The sequence below is a fragment of the Fonsecaea monophora genome, assembly GCF_001642475.1.
Source record: "Fonsecaea monophora strain CBS 269.37 chromosome Unknown Scaff7, whole genome shotgun sequence".
Lineage (NCBI taxonomy): Eukaryota > Fungi > Ascomycota > Eurotiomycetes > Chaetothyriales > Herpotrichiellaceae > Fonsecaea > Fonsecaea monophora.
This window is the reverse complement of record NW_019173938.1, coordinates 276808-296591: the sequence shown is the minus strand read 5'-3', so window position 1 is coordinate 296591 and position 19784 is coordinate 276808. Positions and strand designations below refer to the sequence as shown.

Genomic DNA, 19784 nt, shown 5'->3' with positions numbered 1-19784 from the left:
GGGGACTTCTGTTGTGACGTGGCCTCGCTGGCAGTGTATTGCAGAAGATCTAGAGGCTTGGATTTGATAATATTGTTGATGGGGGAGAGGATCGCTGCATTAGCATCCCTCTGGTGAGACCGGTGTGAAGAAATTGAGGTCAGGCCGTGTTAAGCGCCAACAGCCGATGGAGGCATTGACGGGTGCAGAGCCAATCCATGCCTCAAGACTAGGATGCATGTGCTTCTTGTGGGCGAAAACTCCATCCGGCATCTGCTCTTACGCCTCATCGCCTCATTAGTGGTTCACGGGTGGTTTCTGGGGCATGAGAATCGTGACGCGGTCGTATTTCATAGGCGAGGGCTTGTGACCGCCTCTTTCGACTCAAGGTATGCCGCATCGGCCGTCTGCAAGAGATGCAGACCAAAAGAGCCGGGCACAGGCTCGTTGCAGCTCCCGCCAGGGTGCAGATGAAGCTTCCCCGTCAGCTGGCGTAGCTCGCACCCATCTTCACCAAGCCCAACCAAGATCCAGGGACGAGCTTGTTGGTTACCCAGTGGTGGCAGGGTTCTCAGGTCGGCGAGGAGGATCAGGAAGTGACCAGTAGATCTGCCTCGTTTCACATGATATGGCGTGGCTGCAAACCGGCTGTGGGTAATCGAATCTGATGCCGACGTTTACCCCATTTTGGTCTCGTTCATGCACTTGGTGTAACTCTTGCGCTTCCCCCGGAGCCTCTGTTGGGCACTAGACGCAGGAGCGGTCGCCCCCGTCGAGCTATGACATGTGTCGTTCGCCCTGCAGTGACTAGCAAGCCACTGCCGGGGCCATCAGCCTTCAGGTCGGCTCTGCAACACGGTCGGGATGTGGGGGAGAAACGGGGATTGTTGAGGATGCCGGCTGCGACGGGGTAAGCGTGGTCTCCGTGGCAGCTCAGATTCGACGGGAGGGCGTTGGTGTCGCTGACTGGGGCTCGCAGGGCGCTGCAAGTGACTCTTGAGGAGGGCGCAGGACACAGAGACTCGACTGAGGCCCGCAGAAGGCACGTTTAAGCTCTTGCCTCTAATTCCGTGCGTCTCTGTTCAACAGCCTGTGCCTGCGCCTGCCACTCCCGTCCTCGGTCACTTCCGTCCCCGTGCACCAGATCCGCGTCCGGCCAACTCTATTTTATCTTCATCACTCGCTCCTCCTTCGTTCTGTTCTTTTCTCCTTCTCCATTGCTGGCGAGGAGGACGCAAAAGCGTGTCTATTCTCAACAAGTCATGCTCCGGCGGACAGGCAGCTCCGCATGATGATCACAATGCCCAACGACCAGGGACGGATTCGTGGCACTGATAACGGCGACACTGCCTCTGCAATCATGCCAGACTGTTTTTCCTGGCACAGTATGGTATTGACTCTGTACGCTTCAGCTGACGCCGCAAATCAGGCCTGTAACGAGCCCTAGCAGTCGAGACGAATAGGCTTGGGCAGGATGTCCAGTCAGGACCAAACTCTCGACAAGACAGTCTTTGCATGAATGGCCTCTTGCTATCCAGATCTTCTTATCAGGCGCAGAAAATGCCTCTTAACGCGTCGTATGCGACATTTCCTGAATCTCCCGGCGGCACGGCCTTTATCAGTGGGACATGGCCGGACGGCGAGATATTCCAACTTGAAAATGGTCTGTGAAACAAGAGGCTTTCTGTGTGACGATAACCGTATTCAAAGAACATCGATGATGCCCAGAACCGACATGTTTTCTGCGTCCTGCGTGATACAACATGGTGTCGTGCAACAGAGTCGACGCGACGTCGAACCACAGGGATTATTGCGGCTCTGCGCCCTAGGGTTTGCACCCTGCCTTATCCACCGAACTTCATGAAAGGTCACCGAGTCTCTGGTCGCGAACAATTGCGTACGAACGAGGACTGCTGGGTTCGGACATGCGTCTTCGACCATTGTTGCTGTTCGTTTTGCCGAGATGACACGACCGTCATTGCTCTAAAGCACTGGGCACATGCATTGGAGGTGGCCATGGGAGCTGAATGGCTCCGATGTCAGGACATCACCCCTACAGCTGTCATGCTTCCGCTATCCGCAGCCATTGAGAGACAGGTTTGGACAGAAGAGTGAGCCGACCGGTGCTGGAATGGGTCTCGGACAACCTTTAACTCGTTAGTCCTCACACTCAGTACCACTACCGACAGATACTCTGTGTCCTAGGGATGTCATTGATCAAGAACCAACGAGGCATGAACGCACAATGGACACGGCCCCCGCAAGACACTCTGGGTTGGCGGTCTCCTACGCTAAAGCCATGCCCTAAGATGAGAGGCAAGCGCTGGCGGACCCGGGAGTCAAGACCACTCAGCGGCAGCGGGAATGTCACAGACCCCGTTTTAAAGCTGACATCCCCTCCCCCAGCATTTTCAGCTCCTTCCAGCCTTTGGCTCCTCTATCAATTGGAACATCTGGTTCAAACTCTTCCAAACTTCACCATCTTGACGACCTATCTCTAGGATTACGGGTCTTGCAAGGCTAGGACCAAACTCAATCATCCATCATGTACCGCAGAGATCGGTCATTGGCCCGAGGTTTGTGCAACCCAGGTATGCACGACAGAATTTGGCTTTTGAACTATATGGTGGTACTACCTGAGCCTGCTGACCACCCTCGACAGCTGTCGGACAGCCAGCCTCATTGGTGGGCAGCGGCAAACATAAACCTCCATATGGTAAGAGCAGTGACACCATCGTTACTGTCGGAATTACGACCTAATCTATAGAAGCAGAAAATCACAAGGAACGATCTGGCGATCTAAGCGGGCCACACCTTGGAGACTTCGCAAGAGGCGATAAGCCTCCCAAACCCAAGCCTACTCCGAAACCTTCAGGAGAGCCACCAATACCTGGAGTTTCGTGAAGCCGCGGGTTTCCGCACGTTCGTTGTTGGTCACCTGGCCCGAGAAAAGGAGGCACAAGAATATCCGGCAAGAATCTTGATAGAAATGGTGCCTGGTGGAAATCAAAGCGTCCTATGGTGGGAAGAGCAGGCCACAACAACGGACGAGTCAAGAGATGCTCGGCTGGAACAAAGGACATGTACTTCCCCCTGACGGTGGGAACAAGCTCTTAATGACAAGGAACTACGAATGAATGCACATATGCTATTGAGACCCAAATCTAAGCCTGCTTACCCCAGCTACACGAGTTTTGTGATTGCACGCTTCTTGTTGGGCATCGACAAGAAACTATGGGCAGTGAGGCATGAAATACTTTCTACAAAGTCATCTCTCGTCTCTCGCTGATAGACACTCGAACTAGCCCACGGGGTCGGTAACATAGGTAAGTAGCTTACCGTGGATGTTAGAGATGCTCGACCAACGAATTTATAATGGAAACTACAGATCGCGGATAGAACAGATTGGTGCAGCGGTACATGGCGCCCAAAGTGATTGAAAAGGTCGTGAAGGAATGTTTCTGCTGGATGGCACGTAACCGCATCTTCGCGTACCACTTGCGGAATATGACAGCTTTTTGGAACTTCCCAAAACTTGGCCTAATCAAGGGATGCATCGACGGCAAAGTGGCACCGTATCGGAAGGAGTGGCCAAAAGTAGCAGCATCTAAGGTGTGTTGTAGAAAGACGACTCCCTCGATGTCTTCGATGCCCAGAAAGGGACAATGGTTCAAGGGAACAGGATTCAAGTCCTTGGGATTCGGTGGAAAGTTAGGAGAGGCGTGGGTCAAGCTGGAACTGCAAAGCCGGGTATTGTCTGAAAGCAGTAGAGCCCGAATACCAAGTAGACGTTCGGGTGCTGTGGTGGTGCTTCTGCAAAGCATGTCAATCACCTCGCCCTGATGCAGATTCCGGCTAGGAGGGCCGTGGTGAAGGTCGCCCAGCATTCAACAACAAAGGGCCACTTATGGGCAGGTCCAATTCACGGAAGCGAGGGGAGGTCATGCGTGGGAGCTCTCCGAGATGATGATTGTGAAACGAGCCACGATAGAGGTCAAAACGAGGCGAGTCAGGTTGGTTCGTGGTGGGGTTTTGCGTGAGAACGAAAACGGAGGCCGCAGGCATGGGTGCGTTGGCGAGACTAGTGGCCTCATTCTTCAGGCAGCCAACCAACGGCGCAGGAGAAGTTGTGCCCAACTTGAAAGGGGAGAAGCGGTAATTTCAGGAGGGAAGAGGCCAGCCAGAGGATTCTGAGAAGAAGGAAAAGATGGTCGTGCCCTACTCGATACTTTGCTCGTCACTGACCTCCAGGCCACGCCGCACCCACGCCGGGTTCGAGAAACTGGTTTGATAATAGTGGGTGCGACTGATTAGCTTTGCACTGGTTGCCCACTAGCCGCACCTGTGGGTGTTAAGCATCGGGCTATTCGTCATTGGTCAGGACCCCGAACAAGCCATTCCTTCCACCAGCTGACGGAGAACAATGCACAATCGATGCAGACGTGGAAACGAATTCTGTGACTCAACCACCACCTACCCAACTTGATGCAGCATGGATGGGTCTGTGCATCATGCAGCTCGAGGCTGGTGGGGGAAAGGGGGGGGCGAGCTTTCAGCAACCAAGTGGGTAGAGGTGACCTGTCACTTTTCCACCTCCTCCAACCTCCAATCTCGACATGCTCTCTCTGCTCTTGTTCTGTTCGCTGTAGACAGGTGTCACCTCCAAGTTGCCACGGCTGGAAATGGTCCAATCTTGAACAGTTCCACGCCCTGACCTGCCATCTTCTGGCTCCGGAGCACGATGGCGGAGTGGTAAGAGCAAGTTACACAGCATTGCAGTCTGCAAAGTGATCTAACCCGAAGCTCGCAAGCTGGCCTTGTGCCCATCACCACCAAAGCTCGCTGGTCTCAGCCCCCTCGTCTCCCCTACTCTCTTTCCATCCCACTGGTCGTTGTTCCAACCTCGTTTCCTGGTCCATTTTCTGCAGCATTTTTCTGACAGATTAGATTTCTCTTACAGATTGCGGACTCGACTGACCCACGCAGTCTGCCCCCATATCCAACCAGGGCGAGGAGGTGGGAAAAGAGAGGGGAAGAGAGCAACAGAGAAGAGCGATGAAGGAAGAAGAGAAGGAGACTTTCAGACGCCACTCATGGTACCAAACACCACGAACTAGGCCCATGGCGACCCTGGGCCATTTTTGTTCGTTGAAGTGAGTACCAACCAATCATCTTTCGCAGTCCCCTGCTTTTTCAACCATAACATTTGCCCATAGGAGTCTGTTTTACTGACGAATAGCAGGACTCGAACCCTCTAGATCCTGACCTACACAGCTGTCCGCCTTTCGGTCACCTGTGATCGCTGCCGCTACTGCGAGTACTCCCGATCTGCCCTACGCCGCCGTCAAAGGGAGGTGTGTCGTTGCACAATTTCTCAGCGTTCCAGTGGTATCCTTTATCAGACTTGAATGATAACTCCCAGCTGGACCTCTGAAGGTTTTGTAATATCCAATGGTAGGCGATCGCTCGCCGCAGCCTCCTAGGGAGACATGGGAGGCACTCAAGGCCGACATCCGCAGGTGGTATCTCCGGGAGAATCGAACTTGCGAATATATCCAGAAGCAACTCCGTCTTCGCAGTGTCTTTGTGAGCGAGAGGCAGATCAAGAACAGGTTGAGCGAGTGGAAATATGAACGCAAGAAAACCCCCCACCAACATTATCTCGCCATGCTGGTGGTGGCAGATTCGTGGAAGGCTCGTGGCAGTGAGGCTGTTTTCGAGGTGCCAAAGAGGGACGAACGAGTTACTTTTAATGCTCAAAAAATCAAGAAAGAATGCGAAAGAGTCAGAAAAAGACACCTATTACACCGAGAATCTTTCAAACTCCCGTCCCTTTGCGAAGCAGAATACACCTTGAGGGTTGCTGGCATCTCCTGGAAAGAAAAGGATCTGCTAGTTCATCACAATCGAGCCCGGGAAATCCAGCTGTATGGCGGTCCTCTTCAATGGCATGCAAATCTGCATAGTCTACCATTCAGGAACTGCGGTGTGCGAAATAGAGACACACTCACCACTGGTGAGAGTGCTCTTACATTATTTCTAAACCGGCAACCTGAGGATTCTCCTCCATCACAATTTGAGCCTGTCCAAGCCTGTAACGTTCCTTCAGACGATTCGATGCCTCGAATTCCTTCGCCTCCGGAGATTTACACACCGCCCACTACCAGCAGTCCAGAAAGACTCTCCCCTCCGACTGTTACGGTGGCAACAAATGACTCTCAAGTTTTACCGCCTGAGCCGATTCCTTGTAACGATCTGTCTTGGCCGGTCGGCGCTGGAAACGTGGTCGGTGGCGGCAACGCATCTTTTCAGCTGAGTCCAGTTCATACGCTGCTGAGCCTACCCCCCGAGCCATTCCAAATCGAAGACGAGGCTTATCCCAGCCCATATTCGAACTGCTCCGTGTCTTCGACGACAACGCTGCTCGTGCTTGCTACGCCCTCTGAGACAATCTTTAACCCCAACTCATGCCGTTCATGCCAACCGCCACACTCTCACCAAAGTTACGACTTTAGCGAATCAATCGGAACGCTGTGTAAGGGCATCAAGTATGAGCCGCCTGAATATGCTTCCTACTTTCAACCTGTGCACTCATTTCAGGTCACCACCGAGGAGGACCACAAACTAAGCGCCAGCCAATGGGCCGCGCCATATTACCTGCAATGTTTTTCCGATGATTTGCAGGAAGACATGCTCGAATTCCGCAAGTCTCAGTCCATGGATATCCTGCAGTATGCGTTGGAGCACAACAACGAGTTCATCCTCCCCTGTCTTAGCTGGACAATGCTGGTGCTAGGACAGACTCAGCGGATGGAGCAACTAGCGAATTTTCTCTCTGCAAGTTGTTCCATCATCAGTTCTCAGCCTGCCATGCGCAAAAGCTACACATACGAGGTTCCGTTCCGGTACGCTCTGGCTTGGGCCAACAACGATCCTGAAGAGATGGAATTCTACGGCGAGTCGCTGGGACGGTCGCACGCACAGATCGGGCAGATTTGGGGCCGGGAGCACCCAAATTTCTTCGTTAGTGGCTACCTCTATGCATGGCATGCAATGCGGAAAGGTGAATACCACGAGGCATTAAAGCTCTTAACAAGCAGCCTCCCGGTTTGCGAGCGGAAAATGGGACGTCACGATCTCCTGACCATTAATTGTTTGGCGATCGCTGCGAGGGCTTATGCACAGGTAGGCCGTACGGAAGCGGCTGTACAATGCTACCGCAGAGCAATGAGCGCGACACAACTCTTGGAAGAAGACCAAACCCATATCGAGGCGCATGGGCCTGTTCTCCAGCTATTTCGTTCGACTCTTCTGTCTCGACATGCAATGCTGCTTCTCCGTCTTCAAGACCCTCTAAACGCAGAGAAACAACTCCGACAGGTTCTTGACCTCCGTTTACTGATTCACGGTGTCCACAGCCTCATTATTTGGTGGGCTGCCTGGCCTCTTGTTTCTATCCTGCGGGAAACGGGCCACGTCGCAGATTCTGAATCCCTCATGGACGAGTTGGTCCGATGGCATAATTGGGAACAGGAAGTTGAATGGTATATTCAGAGAGGAGAGCGGCCACCACCCCGGCCGCCGTTTCAATGGCTACGATTCGGGCCCAACAGAACGCCAAAGGAGGAAGGTCGTTCTCCCGAGCTCATCAAGGGTCTTTACCCTTCCCAGGTCTACAACACAGCTGCCATGGGAATAATGCCTCCTGAGGATATGCGCCCAGCTGCTCACCACCCCTTTGTGAGCGGTGGTGCAGATGTCTGTCTGACGGTAGCAGGGACACTTTCAGGAACTCCTTCATGGGGCGCCCATCCCTGGGGGTCTTACGACGCTGGACGTTGACCACTAGACTGTGGACTTGTCTTCATTCTTGACAGAGTCGTCTGCTGTTCGTAGCCTGGAACATGTATGTTCAAGACCCCTTCACCCTTCACCCTTCATTTCCAGAGATCTTCTGTGGGGTATATGCTACCCTGCTCCCCGCTTCGACAGGGCTGGTGTTACTCTTGCCCTTTCTGGGAGATAATTTCCTTGAGGGCTAGTCTGAGACGGGTCCTCCTTCGGGCCCTTGACATGAGCGGCGGCCTGAAACGTGGGCACCTGGGGACCTTCAGACGGTGTCCCCCACGCGCATTGAGATTTGCCGCCCGGTGGGCCCATGAATACCTTGGAGATGGAAGAGAGAGAGAATCCCAAAGAACGCTATCCTCTAAAAGTATTGTAGTGTACAAGGTAAAAAGTCCAAAATTTCAATCCATGGTCTGTGCCGGTTGCTCGACTTTGCCCGAGTCATTGGAAAGACTCTACCTCTCATCTAGCTGTCTCTTGTTCTTCTTTAGTATCCTCGGTCGACCGCCGACAAAGAAGAAACTCAATATAGCTGTGACCCCTGCAATGCATGCCACCACGACGTTCATGTTGCCATAGCCTATACTGTCCCTCAAGGATCCGCTCAAGACGGGCCCGATCGTCAACCCGGCGGAAAACACCAGGGAATTGAAGCCGTAAAGTTGAGCATAGGGCCCATTTTCTCCAAAGAGTCCCGGATTGGCTTTGTCGTACTTTTGCACCACATCCGAGGCCTCAACGATGGATGGTGAGCCGATGATTGCCAAGCCAATTCCATTGAGGGCCAGGAGAGCGGAGTATAAGACGACATTAGCAGTACGGCTGGGTGCGACTTGTGACGAGGGTAGGCGGAGTAGTATCAAGGTTGGAACGAGGTAGCCGAAACCCAGGACCGCGGCTGGTTTTGTACCATATTTGTCAACGGCCCAGCCAGCTATAGGACCGAGGAGGAGGTATGGAATGTCAAGGCCAATGAAGAGGAGACCGGACTGTAAAGAATCGAACTCGAACAGCGTTTGTGCTTCGGTGGGAATGGTGGCGTCGAAGGTGGCGAGTAACGCAGCTTGAACGAATGCAAGCAGCAAAGCGACAAGAAGCCGGGGGTTGGATAGACAGTAGAGGATAGGAAGCGTTCGGACCAGCCTGTTTTGACCTTCTGGAATACGATAGTTATCTTCCTCCTTTTTTGGCAACAGGGGTTCGTCTTCGCTCCGATCGTCTTCGCTATCCGTTCCTTCAGGGCGCGCTTCGGCGTCGCGGGGATTCTGAATCTCTGCAAGAGTTTTGTCATATTTCACTGCGACTTTCTTTTCAATCACCAAGATACGCATGATAAAGTCGACTCCAAGAAAGGCTGCACCTAATCCAAACACTCCTACATAGCCAGTCTTGCGGTACAGGACTCCTCCTAGAACAGGGGCCGCCAGTTCGCCAACTGATATGATGGAGAAAATCTGTTGCCCGAATGAGATTTTGTCTTCAATGAATAGTTCCGTCAAAAAAAAAACTTACCGTTCCAATTACTTTACCAAGGTTCTGGGGTCCCACAGTATCTAGCACCATGGCCAAACCCACAGTCCAGACAACAGCGGCACTCGTCCCTTGTAGAATCCTGGCTACAACAAGCGCCACAATATTCTGACCCAGAGCCAGCATGATGGTAGCGGCAAGCAGGGCGGTAAGGCCGCAAAGGAAAGGTGTCCGCCGAGCATTGGTGCGGTCAGCGACGATCCCGACAGGGATGGAGAAGACGACACTAGCGCCAGCATAGGCAGCTAGAAGTCCAGACACCCAGGATTGAATTTTGTCCTCGGGGAGATGTATACGCTCTTGGAGCATGAATGGTAATACGGGGACGACAAGTCCATAGAGGAAGAGGTCGGTGAACAGGCCGATGGCAACTGTAGAGATGATGAAAAGAGTGTTGGCTCGCCAGCGGAGGCCAAAGGGATGGCTGCTGGGAGGCATGTTATGGATCTATGCTGAAGCGAATGTGTCTGTGTATGGACTACTGGCTAACTTGCGATGAGTGAGAATGTATCCCAATGCAAAAACAGGAGGAGAAAATATGATGGACTGACATTGAACATGGGGAATCGAAAACCCATTGATGGTTGACGGTGGTTCGTACCTGCATGAAGATCGATTGGTCATGACCTCATCATTTGTTGACTTGGCCAATGGGTGGCCAAGAACCTCCGAGGCTGTGGCAGCCTTGCCACAGAAGACTGTGGACACCAGGGCAGCCTCGTTCGAGATGTGGATTATATTCCTGACAGCCGCGCAATCCAATTCATACATCTGGCATGATCAATTCGTCCTGCTCAGGATGTTGAAATCTGCTGTAAGTTGCCATAGACACTCAATTTGTCTCCTTCAGGGCCGTCGATAGATAGCATCTGCCATCTTGGTAACCTGAACCATTTCGCCAACATCGTGTATCCGTACAATATCAGCGCCGCCTTCAATGCTGGCCGTAACTGCGGCGGCCGTCCCATAGCTCCGCTTGGGAGCCTCCGACACGCCGGTAACATTTCCAATGAACCCTTTGCGGCTGGGGCCCATAAGCCAGGGGAAATTTCTTAGCACAGAAGAGTATTGTGTTTGTTCCCGTAGTTGCTGAAGACTCCTAAGTAGTTCGAGGTTCTGTTCCTGGTCCTTCGCAAAGCCCAAGCCGGGGTCGAGGATGATTCGCCACGGGGCAATCCCGGCTTCGAGGGCAGCCTGAACGCGCTCGTAAAGTTCTCGAGCTACTCCATTGGTGACCCCGTCGGGATAGTCAGTGAGTTTTGTCATTGTGTGCGGATCTCCTCTCATATGCATAAGGACAATAGTCTTCCCCAACTCAGCCACCGTTGGTAGCATTTGAGGGTCTAGCAGACCAGCTGAGACGTCATTGATGATGTCCGCACCAGCAAGAATGGTCTGCCGAGCTACATCAGAGTGAAAGGTGTCGATGCTGAGGGCGATATTTTCCGCTTCCTTCATCTCTCTGATTATGCGGATCACTGGAAGGATGCGTTCGAGCTCCTCCTTAGGTCCAAGATAATCGGCCTTTGGGCGAGTGCTTTGTCCACCAATGTCGATGATGCTGGCGCCTGCCGCAATGAAATTCGCGACAGTCGTCTTTATAGCCTCAGCACCTTTGGCTGTGTGAACGCCTCCGTCGGAAAAAGAGTCGGGTGTTAGGTTCAAAATGGCCATAATATGGGTCTTGCGAGTGGCATCATGAGTGCGGACCATTGGCATCTGTGGCCTTAAGACGGTGACAGGAGACATGGTGGCGTCTTTTTCTGGAAGCGCGTCTAATAGTTGACTTATTCGGCGGTGACGAGTACTTGGTGAGAAGTCTGCCGGAAGGTACTCGTCAGGCAATATGCTTGAAAACGTCAGCCTTTTGTGGGAACGATGCAGCCCAGACTTACTCTGTAAGAGGTCTGAGCACGAACTCTCTCTCCAGCATCAGAATATGCGGGATGTTGAGCCGAGGGTGCTTGAAATAGTCTTGGTTGTAGAGGATGACATCAAGATCAACCGTCCTGGGTCCCTTGTCAATCAACCGTTTTCTGCCCAATTCATTCTCAATGGCCTGCAAGACATCCAGCAGTTGTAGCGGTGCAAGACTGGTCTCAATCTGGCAAACGCCGTTCAGAAAAGGATCCTGATCATCGTAGTACATTGGTTTGGTTTCATATAGGGAGCTCAGCTTAAGAACTCGGAGGTCGTTTTCTCTCATCTTGGCGAGCGCAGCCTCGATGTTGGCAAGTCGGTCTCCAAGGTTGCTCCCGAAGGCTACCACGGCTTTATTTTGGGCATCTGAAGCCGACTTTGAAGACTTCATCTTTGCACTGATCTGGCTCAAAGGCCGAGACATGGTCAAGGAAAACGGACAGGAACGCAGAACACGCTGCTTCAAAGTGAAGTTTCTAGCCCGGATTCTCGAGGAGGCGGGTAGAGTCAGAAATGTGCGTTTGTGCACAGTCGACCGCAGACAGCACTGGATATTACTTGTATAGAGACCGTGTTGTATCCGTGATGAGCATGTGGGATTGAAGACAGTAGGCAAACTCTGGATGCAGGGAATCCGGCCAACAGCTGTCGCTAGAGTAGTGGACATACGAGCTTGATGTTTAGTTATCGAAGAGATGAACTATTGGTAGCAGCAACCACAACTAAACAAATGCTCTGGACAAGACGGACTGAGAATGGTTTCGGCTTGCTACAGCATGAAAACAAAAAAAAACCAAAGCCTCGTCACCAGTGGCACCTGGTCGCTGGGAGCCAAAAGTGGCATCTTAGCCGACTCTAAACCATCTCCGCATTTCAAAGCTTGGCACCGGATAAGGGACAGACTGGCACGTGATATAAGGATAAGGTGCCAGCCTGATTCGCATCTGCTCACCATCTCGCCATGTGCGGAAAAGAACATGACAGTTAAGCCGAGACCGTCAGGTGTCTCACAACCACCAAAGCCATGTCGTATCGGGGCGTATTCCGCGTAACAGTGTGGAGAAGTTTGTGGGATTGTGGGACTGAAATGCCTTGAATCGGGGAAATGCCTCGGTACTTTGACCATGTCATGAGTTGCTGCGCTTCCACCGCTTCCACCATGCGCATACCCAATGCTACATTCGTCCTAATTCTTCTCCGTTTCCCGCAGATTTGTTGATTACTTTGTGCCTTTCGGCTTTTTCTTCTCTGCTTAAATCCCTGGATCCTCGCTGTGTGCAGATATATCTCTGGCCTGAGTCTCCGCAGCACCGTCAAATCGTCTGTACTAGATACCACGTCCAAATTCCTCCCGTCACTCCTCTTCCAAAACAACGTCCCTGAATCAGCTCCATTCCTCCTCGTCTCTTTGTGCACACCGACATCAAAATGGCGTCCCCTCAGCAACTCCGAACCACTACCACGGATCTCCTGAAGATCAAGCATCCAGTCCTGCTGGCTGGTATGAACGTGGCAGCTGGCCCTAAATTGGCAGCCGCAGTTACCAATGCTGGAGGACTTGGTGTTATCGGTGGTGTAAGAAAGATCATAAGAACCTCAAGACTATAGTGGACACGGCTGATGTGCACAGGTTGGCTACACCCCAGACATGCTCCGGGAACAGGTTGCAGAGCTCAAAAGCTATCTGAACGATAAGAATGCTCCCTTTGGTGTGGATCTTCTCCTTCCGCAGGTTGGAGGGAGTGCAAGAAAGACAAAGTAAGAGCAGGCAAAACCCGCATGGAGGGGACTCTCGCTGACGGCTTTGCAGCTACGACTACACCAAGGGCAAGCTCAACGAGTTGATTGACATCATCATTGACTCTGGCGCGAAGCTTTTCGGTATGACCCCTCATAACGCAACTCCTGTGTCTGGTGATTGAAGTTGACTGTTTGGATAGTCTCTGCCGTGGGTGTACCGCCAAAGGAAGTGGTGGACAAGCTGCACAGACATGGCATTCTATACATGGTGAGCCGATCCCAAATCCATCCACTTGAATAATCTGTCTAATTGTGCCTTCTAGAACATGATTGGTCACGTCAAGCACGTGAAGAAATGCCTTGATCTCGGTGTCGACTTGATATGTGCTCAGGGTGGTGAAGGCGGTGGCCATACCGTAGGGATCCTGCCTTCTCTCACACCTGGCGAACAGGACAACTAACTGGCACAACAGGGTGATATTCCCACCTCAATACTCATCCCCGCCGTCGCCAAACTCTGCGCCGAAGCTCCTCCCTCCAAATTCACCGGCCAGCCTGTCCAGTGCATCGCGGCGGGTGGTATCTTCTCCGGCGCATCCCTGGCATCGGCCCTGATGCTCGGTGCATCTGCAGTCTGGGTCGGAACACGCTTCGTGCTTTCTGAGGAAGCTGGTGCGCCCAAAGCACACCAGGAAGCCGTCCGAACTGCAGGCTTCGACGACAACATTCGAACCATCATTTTCACCGGTCGACCTCTGCGGGTGAGGACCAACGAGTACATTAAGAACTGGGAGGAGAATCGGCAATCCGAGATCAAGGAGCTGACGGAGAAGGGTATCATCCCGGTATGCTTTCACATCTGTTCTTCGTTCCCGACCCCATTTCATAGATACCGACCTGGACTTTCCAATACCACGAATGCTGACTTTTGTGTGTTTCAAGGTTGAACACGACTTCGAGACCAAAGGCGACGACCTCACGGACGAGGACATGGAGAACGCTCGCCCCTTCCTGATGGGCAAAGCAGCCGCCGTGGTCAACGAGAAGAAGAGTGCCCGCGAGATTGTTGATGAGCTCGTCAACGACGCCGTCAAGTGCCTGCAGACCGGCAACGCGTTGATCGTCTCCAAGAGCAAGCTGTGATCTATTCCAAGCAGTCGGACTGGTCGGTAGGTAGCTCGAGGTCAGAAGATGGGCCAGCGTCGCACAATCATGTCAGTGCGAAAGGGATAGGCAGGCATGCGCGCTCATGCATACACCCAGTGCGTCTGACCGTGCGTTTCGTACCTCGTAGTCTGCCAATTTCATGTGTATGCTTGGTTCTTTTGGCGCATAGCAAGAATCTTTTTTGGGGCCGTAACGTGGAAGGCTTTGCAGATTAAACTGCCTCGTTATTTCTTCGCCTTGGGCGTCCGGTCTCGATTTCTTGGTTCGTGGTTCGTGGTTCGTGGTTCGTGGTTCTCGGTTCTCGGTTCTCGATTCATCTTCTATTTCTGCCACTCCCTCCCTTCTAGAATGTTGAAAGCACTCCCTTTTCATCAGGCGTCCCAATTACCAAGTTCCTGGTGCTTAGTACCTAGTTCTCTGTGCTTGGGAGCTAGTACATGACCTAGTAGATACAGCTCGATTCGATCGTACTCGATACTCGGTACCTGACAGTCGATACCCGAGACCTATTGCTGTATGCAGGCCAGCAAGCCATCTACGCCAGACTCGTACTCCTACAAGAAGTCAAGGATGATTTAGCCGTCCAGACATGTCAAGAAAGGGTGGGAGAGGAAAGAACTGCTGAGCTGTGCTGCTGAGCAAATTGTCGGGACAGAGCCAGAGCCAGAGCCAGACAGAGCGAGAGCGAGAGAGCGAGAGAGAGAGAGAGAGAGGCCCAAGAAGTTTTCTCGAATTCGCGCCAAGCTGACATTCACGTACCCCTTTCCTTTCCATTTCATCTGGGGCTATCTCATTCATTTCACCCACTCATTTCCATACGGAACAGCCACAGACAGGTAGGGTCCTGTACGCGGTACATGTCGCTCGCTTGCTAGCTCATCCAATCCAGTCCAGTCCAGTCCAATCCAATCCAATCAACAGGAGTAACGTAACTAGCCTGGACTCTCGCGTACAAAGGCAGCTCTCTCTCTCTCTCACACACAGCTTTCGACAATGTCACATATTCTGATCAGCCCCGAGACTCGTGCTCCTGTCGTTGTCTGCTCTCCTCTCCGGACGTTTAGCCTCTGCTTCTGTGCTCTTTCGCTTCTGGGCGTTGTCGTAGTAAACTGCCCTCGTTGTCACATCCTCTTTTGCTTTCAGTTTCCACGCGTGGCTTGTTCGAGGCGTGGTCGTCCCTGTGGGTCAAGTATCTCCTCCCAGTGGCCCATTTGTCAACTTGACCCAAAGAAGCTGATTCTTCCGCTGTCGAAAGCCTTGTTGTGGGAAATTTTGCGTTTCAAAGAAACTCCGCCTCCACCTTGCCATACTGTTTGCCACGACGCCATAGAGAGAACTCCATGTGTGCTGAGAAAAAGGCGACCTTGATTTGGTAGTCTAGCACATAGTAGTCCTTCCCATCCTTGCCGACTTCGATCGGAATTTCGCTGTGGTCAATGGAAGCCAGGTCGGCGGTCAGGGTCACAAACTCCTTTATTTCTAGTCCGATGTCAGTGTGATGGCTTTCTAGAAACGCATAACACCGTTCAAGAGACCATCTTACCTTCACATGGGAATTTCGGTGCGGGTTCTTCGTGCTCAGGAGTAAAGGTATACAGTGTGAAATTTCTGACTTGGTATGGACCTTCGGAGACCAGTCTGGGCAAGAACCATTCAGTAATCACTGGAGTCTCCTGATTAACTTCGTGACCCTGAACCTATATCAGCTTTCTGGCCCTGCGCTCCTTGAACGGGAAAAGAATTTACTTTCTGCACAAACCATCTCATCGCCGTAACGTCATATCGTCCTTGAAAATCGTTCCAGTCTCTGTATCAGTCAGCAATTGTTTAGATAAAACTAGAACGAGTCACTTACGTTGCAAAGCCCATGTGATAGCGTATATCATACGGCTTCAAGCACCGGCTACCATATGCTCTGCGGACGCGCCTGGAATCGACAGTGACTCTTAATTCGTCGGGCGTGGTATCATGCAGCGCATGTAGGAGCGCTCCACGTACAACAGCTGTCCAACCGTACGCGGGCTGCATGATCTCAATGTCCTTATCGATGATCTGCTGGATACAACTGCGAAGATAGGGTGACTGGCCAAAGCCCCCGACGAGAATAACTGCCTTTGCCCCCTTGGATTGTTGTAGCTGGTGTTTGACAAGAGTTGTGATGACAGTCATGACAGGGTTGAAGAGATCTTTGAGGACGGCTGCCTTAATGGTGAGCTTCTGACGCTTGATGCCCTTCGCGATGTTGTCTGTCAGCCCAGGGACACGAATGACGATGCTTTGCTCTTGGCCAGTGAATCTGCGCTTTGTGATGTTCTCGAACTCATTCAGGGCATCTTCCAAAGTGTCGTCGTCAAAGCCATCCAGGTCACTAAGATTTTCTTCAAGATATCTGCGGAAGATGCGGTTTAAGAATGTGCTCCCGCACGCACCTCCACCGCCGGGCACTGCCTCCCGCACCTTGAGTTTAGGCTTGAGCGATCGGATTGTGTATGTGATCAGGTCAACAGTGCCTCCTCCAGCATCGCAGAGAACAAAGTTGTCTTTGACGCGAAGGTTTTGTGGGTCCATGGTGTTTAAAGCGTACATGATTGCAGCTTCCGGTTCCGAGACAATTTGTAAATCGCGGCCCATTCCTGCTCCAAAAGCACACCGGTGTGTTCTAGCTTTGGCAGAGTCACTCCAGACGGCCGGCACGGTGATTGTGTAGCGAAGGGGAGTTGTGTCGAAGATGCTATCACCGAGTTTCCGTCTGAGAATCTTTTCCGTGTGCTGCTGAAGCTTCCTGAGGTAGTCTGTTACCAGCTTCGTCCTGCTCGGCTCATCGTTGTATCCTGGAGCCAGAGCTTTCGAATCGGGGTAGTCAACAGCCAGGAGAGACAATTCATTCGATTTCTGGTTGGGATCCAGAGCAAGTTTGAACCATTGATGACGTGGCTGCTCATCAGGGATCCCGAAACCCCAGAGACAGTCAGTGTCGGTGTATGACAACTCAGTTGGAACCTTTTCGCTGGTTTGGCCTTCAAGTGAGCCGTATCTGTCAGGCCACTGAATGATTGTATTTTGTAACTCTGGCTGTTCCTGGATCAGTACAGGACCCCGAAGGTATCCGTATGCAACGTACACAAGAAGTCTGAGCCCATGCGACTCCAGAAAAGGTGGTCCCAAAGTCCACACCTACGAGGATCTGACGACGAGTTGGGGCAGCAACGCTGGTTGTCCGTTTGCGTTTTGGTGCCATGACTTTCGGCCACTGATGACAAAAGCTTTTGGATTGAGGAGAGAATCAAACAAGTACTGTAGATTGTAGAGAGTTAATCTGCAGAACCTTCAGTTTGATGTGAACTGTGTAGTCAAATAAGGCAGGGATGAAAGACGGTGGCTGATCGTGAGTGCGGACCTAAAGTGAAAGGAGACTTAGGCACTGCTCAGAGAAGTCGAGGTGAAGCAGTTCTGAGATGTTGGTGAAGGCAGTCTCCCTTTAAAGGACAGATCTTTTGACATTACAAGAGGCACACCTCGTCTTCTGCTCTCGAATTCTTTGATCCTTTCCAAATCTCCTTCGCACCACCATTTCTTTTCTTTGAGAGTTGATGAGATAGTCCGGGAAAAGAGCTGCCTGGTTTGATCAAGTTCGACGGGCAATAAAACAATGGCCGTTCCAAGCCCACAATCAGACATGAAAGGGAAACGCTCATTCCTGGTCCCTTCACCCAGCCAAATCTTCAGAAAGCAAGCAAGAGGAGACCAGATCAATAACATGGAGCCATCGAAGAAAGCAGCGACGGATTTGTCGAACGGTGGTGAAGGAAAGAAAGCTGCAAGGAGCTCGATCCTGGGCACATGGACTGCTCTGAAGCTCTGGAGTAGCGGCGCAAGCAGCCACTATCATCCAGCAGCGCGAGAACGGTTCGAACAGTCCTGCGGTGCACCTGGAACGGATGGACAGGACGCGAATGTGTCTGAAAACTCTCATGCCATGACAGATCGGCAGCCAAAAGCCAGGCACCGAAGCACAGCCGCAAAGATCGCACAGGCAAAGGCCCTTCAGCAGAAAGTATGTGCGCTCATCTTAGAGAAGAGCCAGCTTAAGAAAGATCTTGAAGTTCAACATAGCAGGGTGGCCCAACTGGAAAGCGAATTAGAGAAACGGGCTTCCCAAGCACGCCAGGCTGAAACGAGGTCCAAACAGGACGGGGCCAGCATTTTAACATTGAAACGTCAACTGCAACAGTCAAGAGACCACGGAGAGTCTTTGCTGCGAAATCTCGAAATTTGCAAAGACCGCATCTTCCGTATGTTACCCGTGGAAGGCATGGCGGATACTCAGTTGCAACAGCAATACATAACCCTGTGCAAGGGCATCGAGTCTTGCTGTGATGTCCACTTTGGCGATGCAGAAGGTTTTATCGCTGCTCTTTCCTGCGATGATGGATCATCAGGTCGAATCATCGGAACACAGTTGGGGATGGATTATCTGTCGGAATCGGATCTAGTCCTTGCCGAACAGAATCCAAACATCGAGATTCCAATGATGCAAAGACAGATCTTCTATTATCTGCATGAGACTTTGCTTGGAGCGGAAAGAATATTTCCAGGTCTTGACCCAGACACTGAGACCTGTCTGGGAAGGATCATTGACGGATTGAGTGCTCTGAAGCCAGCAAAAGGTAAAAAGCTCCCACCTGCTGCTGCATATGACTGACCGCGGAAAGATAAGGAGGCTATTTGCATGTGGAGAATTGATCTTCAGCGTTCCCTCAACACCGACAAACAACTCAAACAGCTACGTGAAGCGAGATTGAACCAAATTGAGGAGCACCTTACACAAGGCGCAGCGGTGATGAAGGAAATGGGGCGGCATGGTTGTTCAAGCGAACCGTCATTATGCCGGCAAATCGTCCAAGAAGCGGGAGATCTGGCAGAGAAAATCCGGCATTCCATGTCGCAGTTTGATTTTGAGTTCGAATTGGACCATCCCGTGATCAAGGCCGAGCAAGTCAAAGATTTCACGATCATCGACAGCAGGACTGGCTCTATCTTGAGTTCCTCAGCCATTCCAGTGGCGGATACTGCCGGCAGAGTTGGCGAGTTTCAGGTCCTCGTGTATCCCGCATTTGTGCGCAGATCGACGGAGTCCAGAAAGAAGATTGTGCTTGTCAAACCGACAATTGTTGTGCAGTTCGACCAACCAGTTCGGCGTGGGAAAAAGAATAAGTCGTCTCGTTGAAGGGACAAAAAGATGCAAGTTCTCTAGAGACCAGGGCAAGTGAAGAGTTCAGAGGAGTGCAGCTGGCGTGCATAATACAAACGGAGCGAGCTTTGCTGCTTGTGCAAAACCTCGGGTTGGACATGAAGTGGAAGTTGGGGGGTGGCTGGTGGTTGAACACCTGAGAGGAAGGATTGGCGGTGCTAATTCGATCGAATTGACAGAGCTCTGAAGGCAATAGGGCGTATGTACTGTAGTCAACAGAAGGGCAGAAGGGACATCGTGCCTAGCAACGATGAACAACATACATAGCAGCTAGTTTCTTTGAATGCAACATGCTAAGGTCAGGGGTGCATCAGTTTTGCCAGCCTCGCCCTCGCTCCTCAGCATTACT

At 51.9% G+C, this 19784-nt stretch overlaps 6 protein-coding genes across 6 annotated transcripts; 3 read left to right on the top strand and 3 right to left on the bottom strand.

The window, feature by feature from the left end:
• Nucleotides 1–5430: 5430 nt before the first annotated feature.
• AYO21_01813 (hypothetical protein) lies at nt 5431–7821 on the top strand (the record flags this gene model as incomplete). The annotated part of the gene is made up of 1 exon (XM_022651795.1): nt 5431–7821. The coding sequence occupies one exon, from the start codon at nt 5431–5433 to the stop codon at nt 7819–7821; it is 2391 nt and encodes a 796-aa protein (XP_022515913.1).
• Nucleotides 7822–8282: 461 nt separating this feature from the next.
• Nucleotides 8283–9795, bottom strand: AYO21_01812 (hypothetical protein; the record flags this gene model as incomplete). Its single annotated transcript, XM_022651794.1, has 2 exons — nt 8283–9281; nt 9340–9795. 2 exons carry the CDS (start codon nt 9793–9795, stop codon nt 8283–8285), a joined length of 1455 nt encoding a protein of 484 aa, XP_022515912.1.
• Nucleotides 9796–10203: 408 nt separating this feature from the next.
• AYO21_01811 (dihydropteroate synthase) lies at nt 10204–11701 on the bottom strand (the record flags this gene model as incomplete). The annotated part of the gene is made up of 2 exons (XM_022651793.1): nt 10204–11206; nt 11253–11701. The coding sequence occupies 2 exons, from the start codon at nt 11699–11701 to the stop codon at nt 10204–10206; spliced, it is 1452 nt and encodes a 483-aa protein (XP_022515911.1).
• A 1004-nt stretch (nt 11702–12705) lies between these two features.
• On the top strand, nt 12706–14160 carry AYO21_01810 (hypothetical protein; the record flags this gene model as incomplete). The annotated part of the gene is made up of 7 exons (XM_022651792.1): nt 12706–12852; nt 12908–13035; nt 13088–13158; nt 13218–13285; nt 13341–13433; nt 13491–13862; nt 13960–14160. 7 exons carry the CDS (start codon nt 12706–12708, stop codon nt 14158–14160), a joined length of 1080 nt encoding a protein of 359 aa, XP_022515910.1.
• Nucleotides 14161–15463: 1303 nt separating this feature from the next.
• On the bottom strand, nt 15464–17422 carry AYO21_01809 (hypothetical protein; the record flags this gene model as incomplete). The annotated part of the gene is made up of 5 exons (XM_022651791.1): nt 15464–15663; nt 15728–15875; nt 15931–15991; nt 16040–17256; nt 17306–17422. 5 exons carry the CDS (start codon nt 17420–17422, stop codon nt 15464–15466), a joined length of 1743 nt encoding a protein of 580 aa, XP_022515909.1.
• A 411-nt stretch (nt 17423–17833) lies between these two features.
• On the top strand, nt 17834–19411 carry AYO21_01808 (hypothetical protein; the record flags this gene model as incomplete). Its single annotated transcript, XM_022651790.1, has 2 exons — nt 17834–18851; nt 18897–19411. The coding sequence occupies 2 exons, from the start codon at nt 17834–17836 to the stop codon at nt 19409–19411; spliced, it is 1533 nt and encodes a 510-aa protein (XP_022515908.1).
• Nucleotides 19412–19784: the final 373 nt, after the last annotated feature.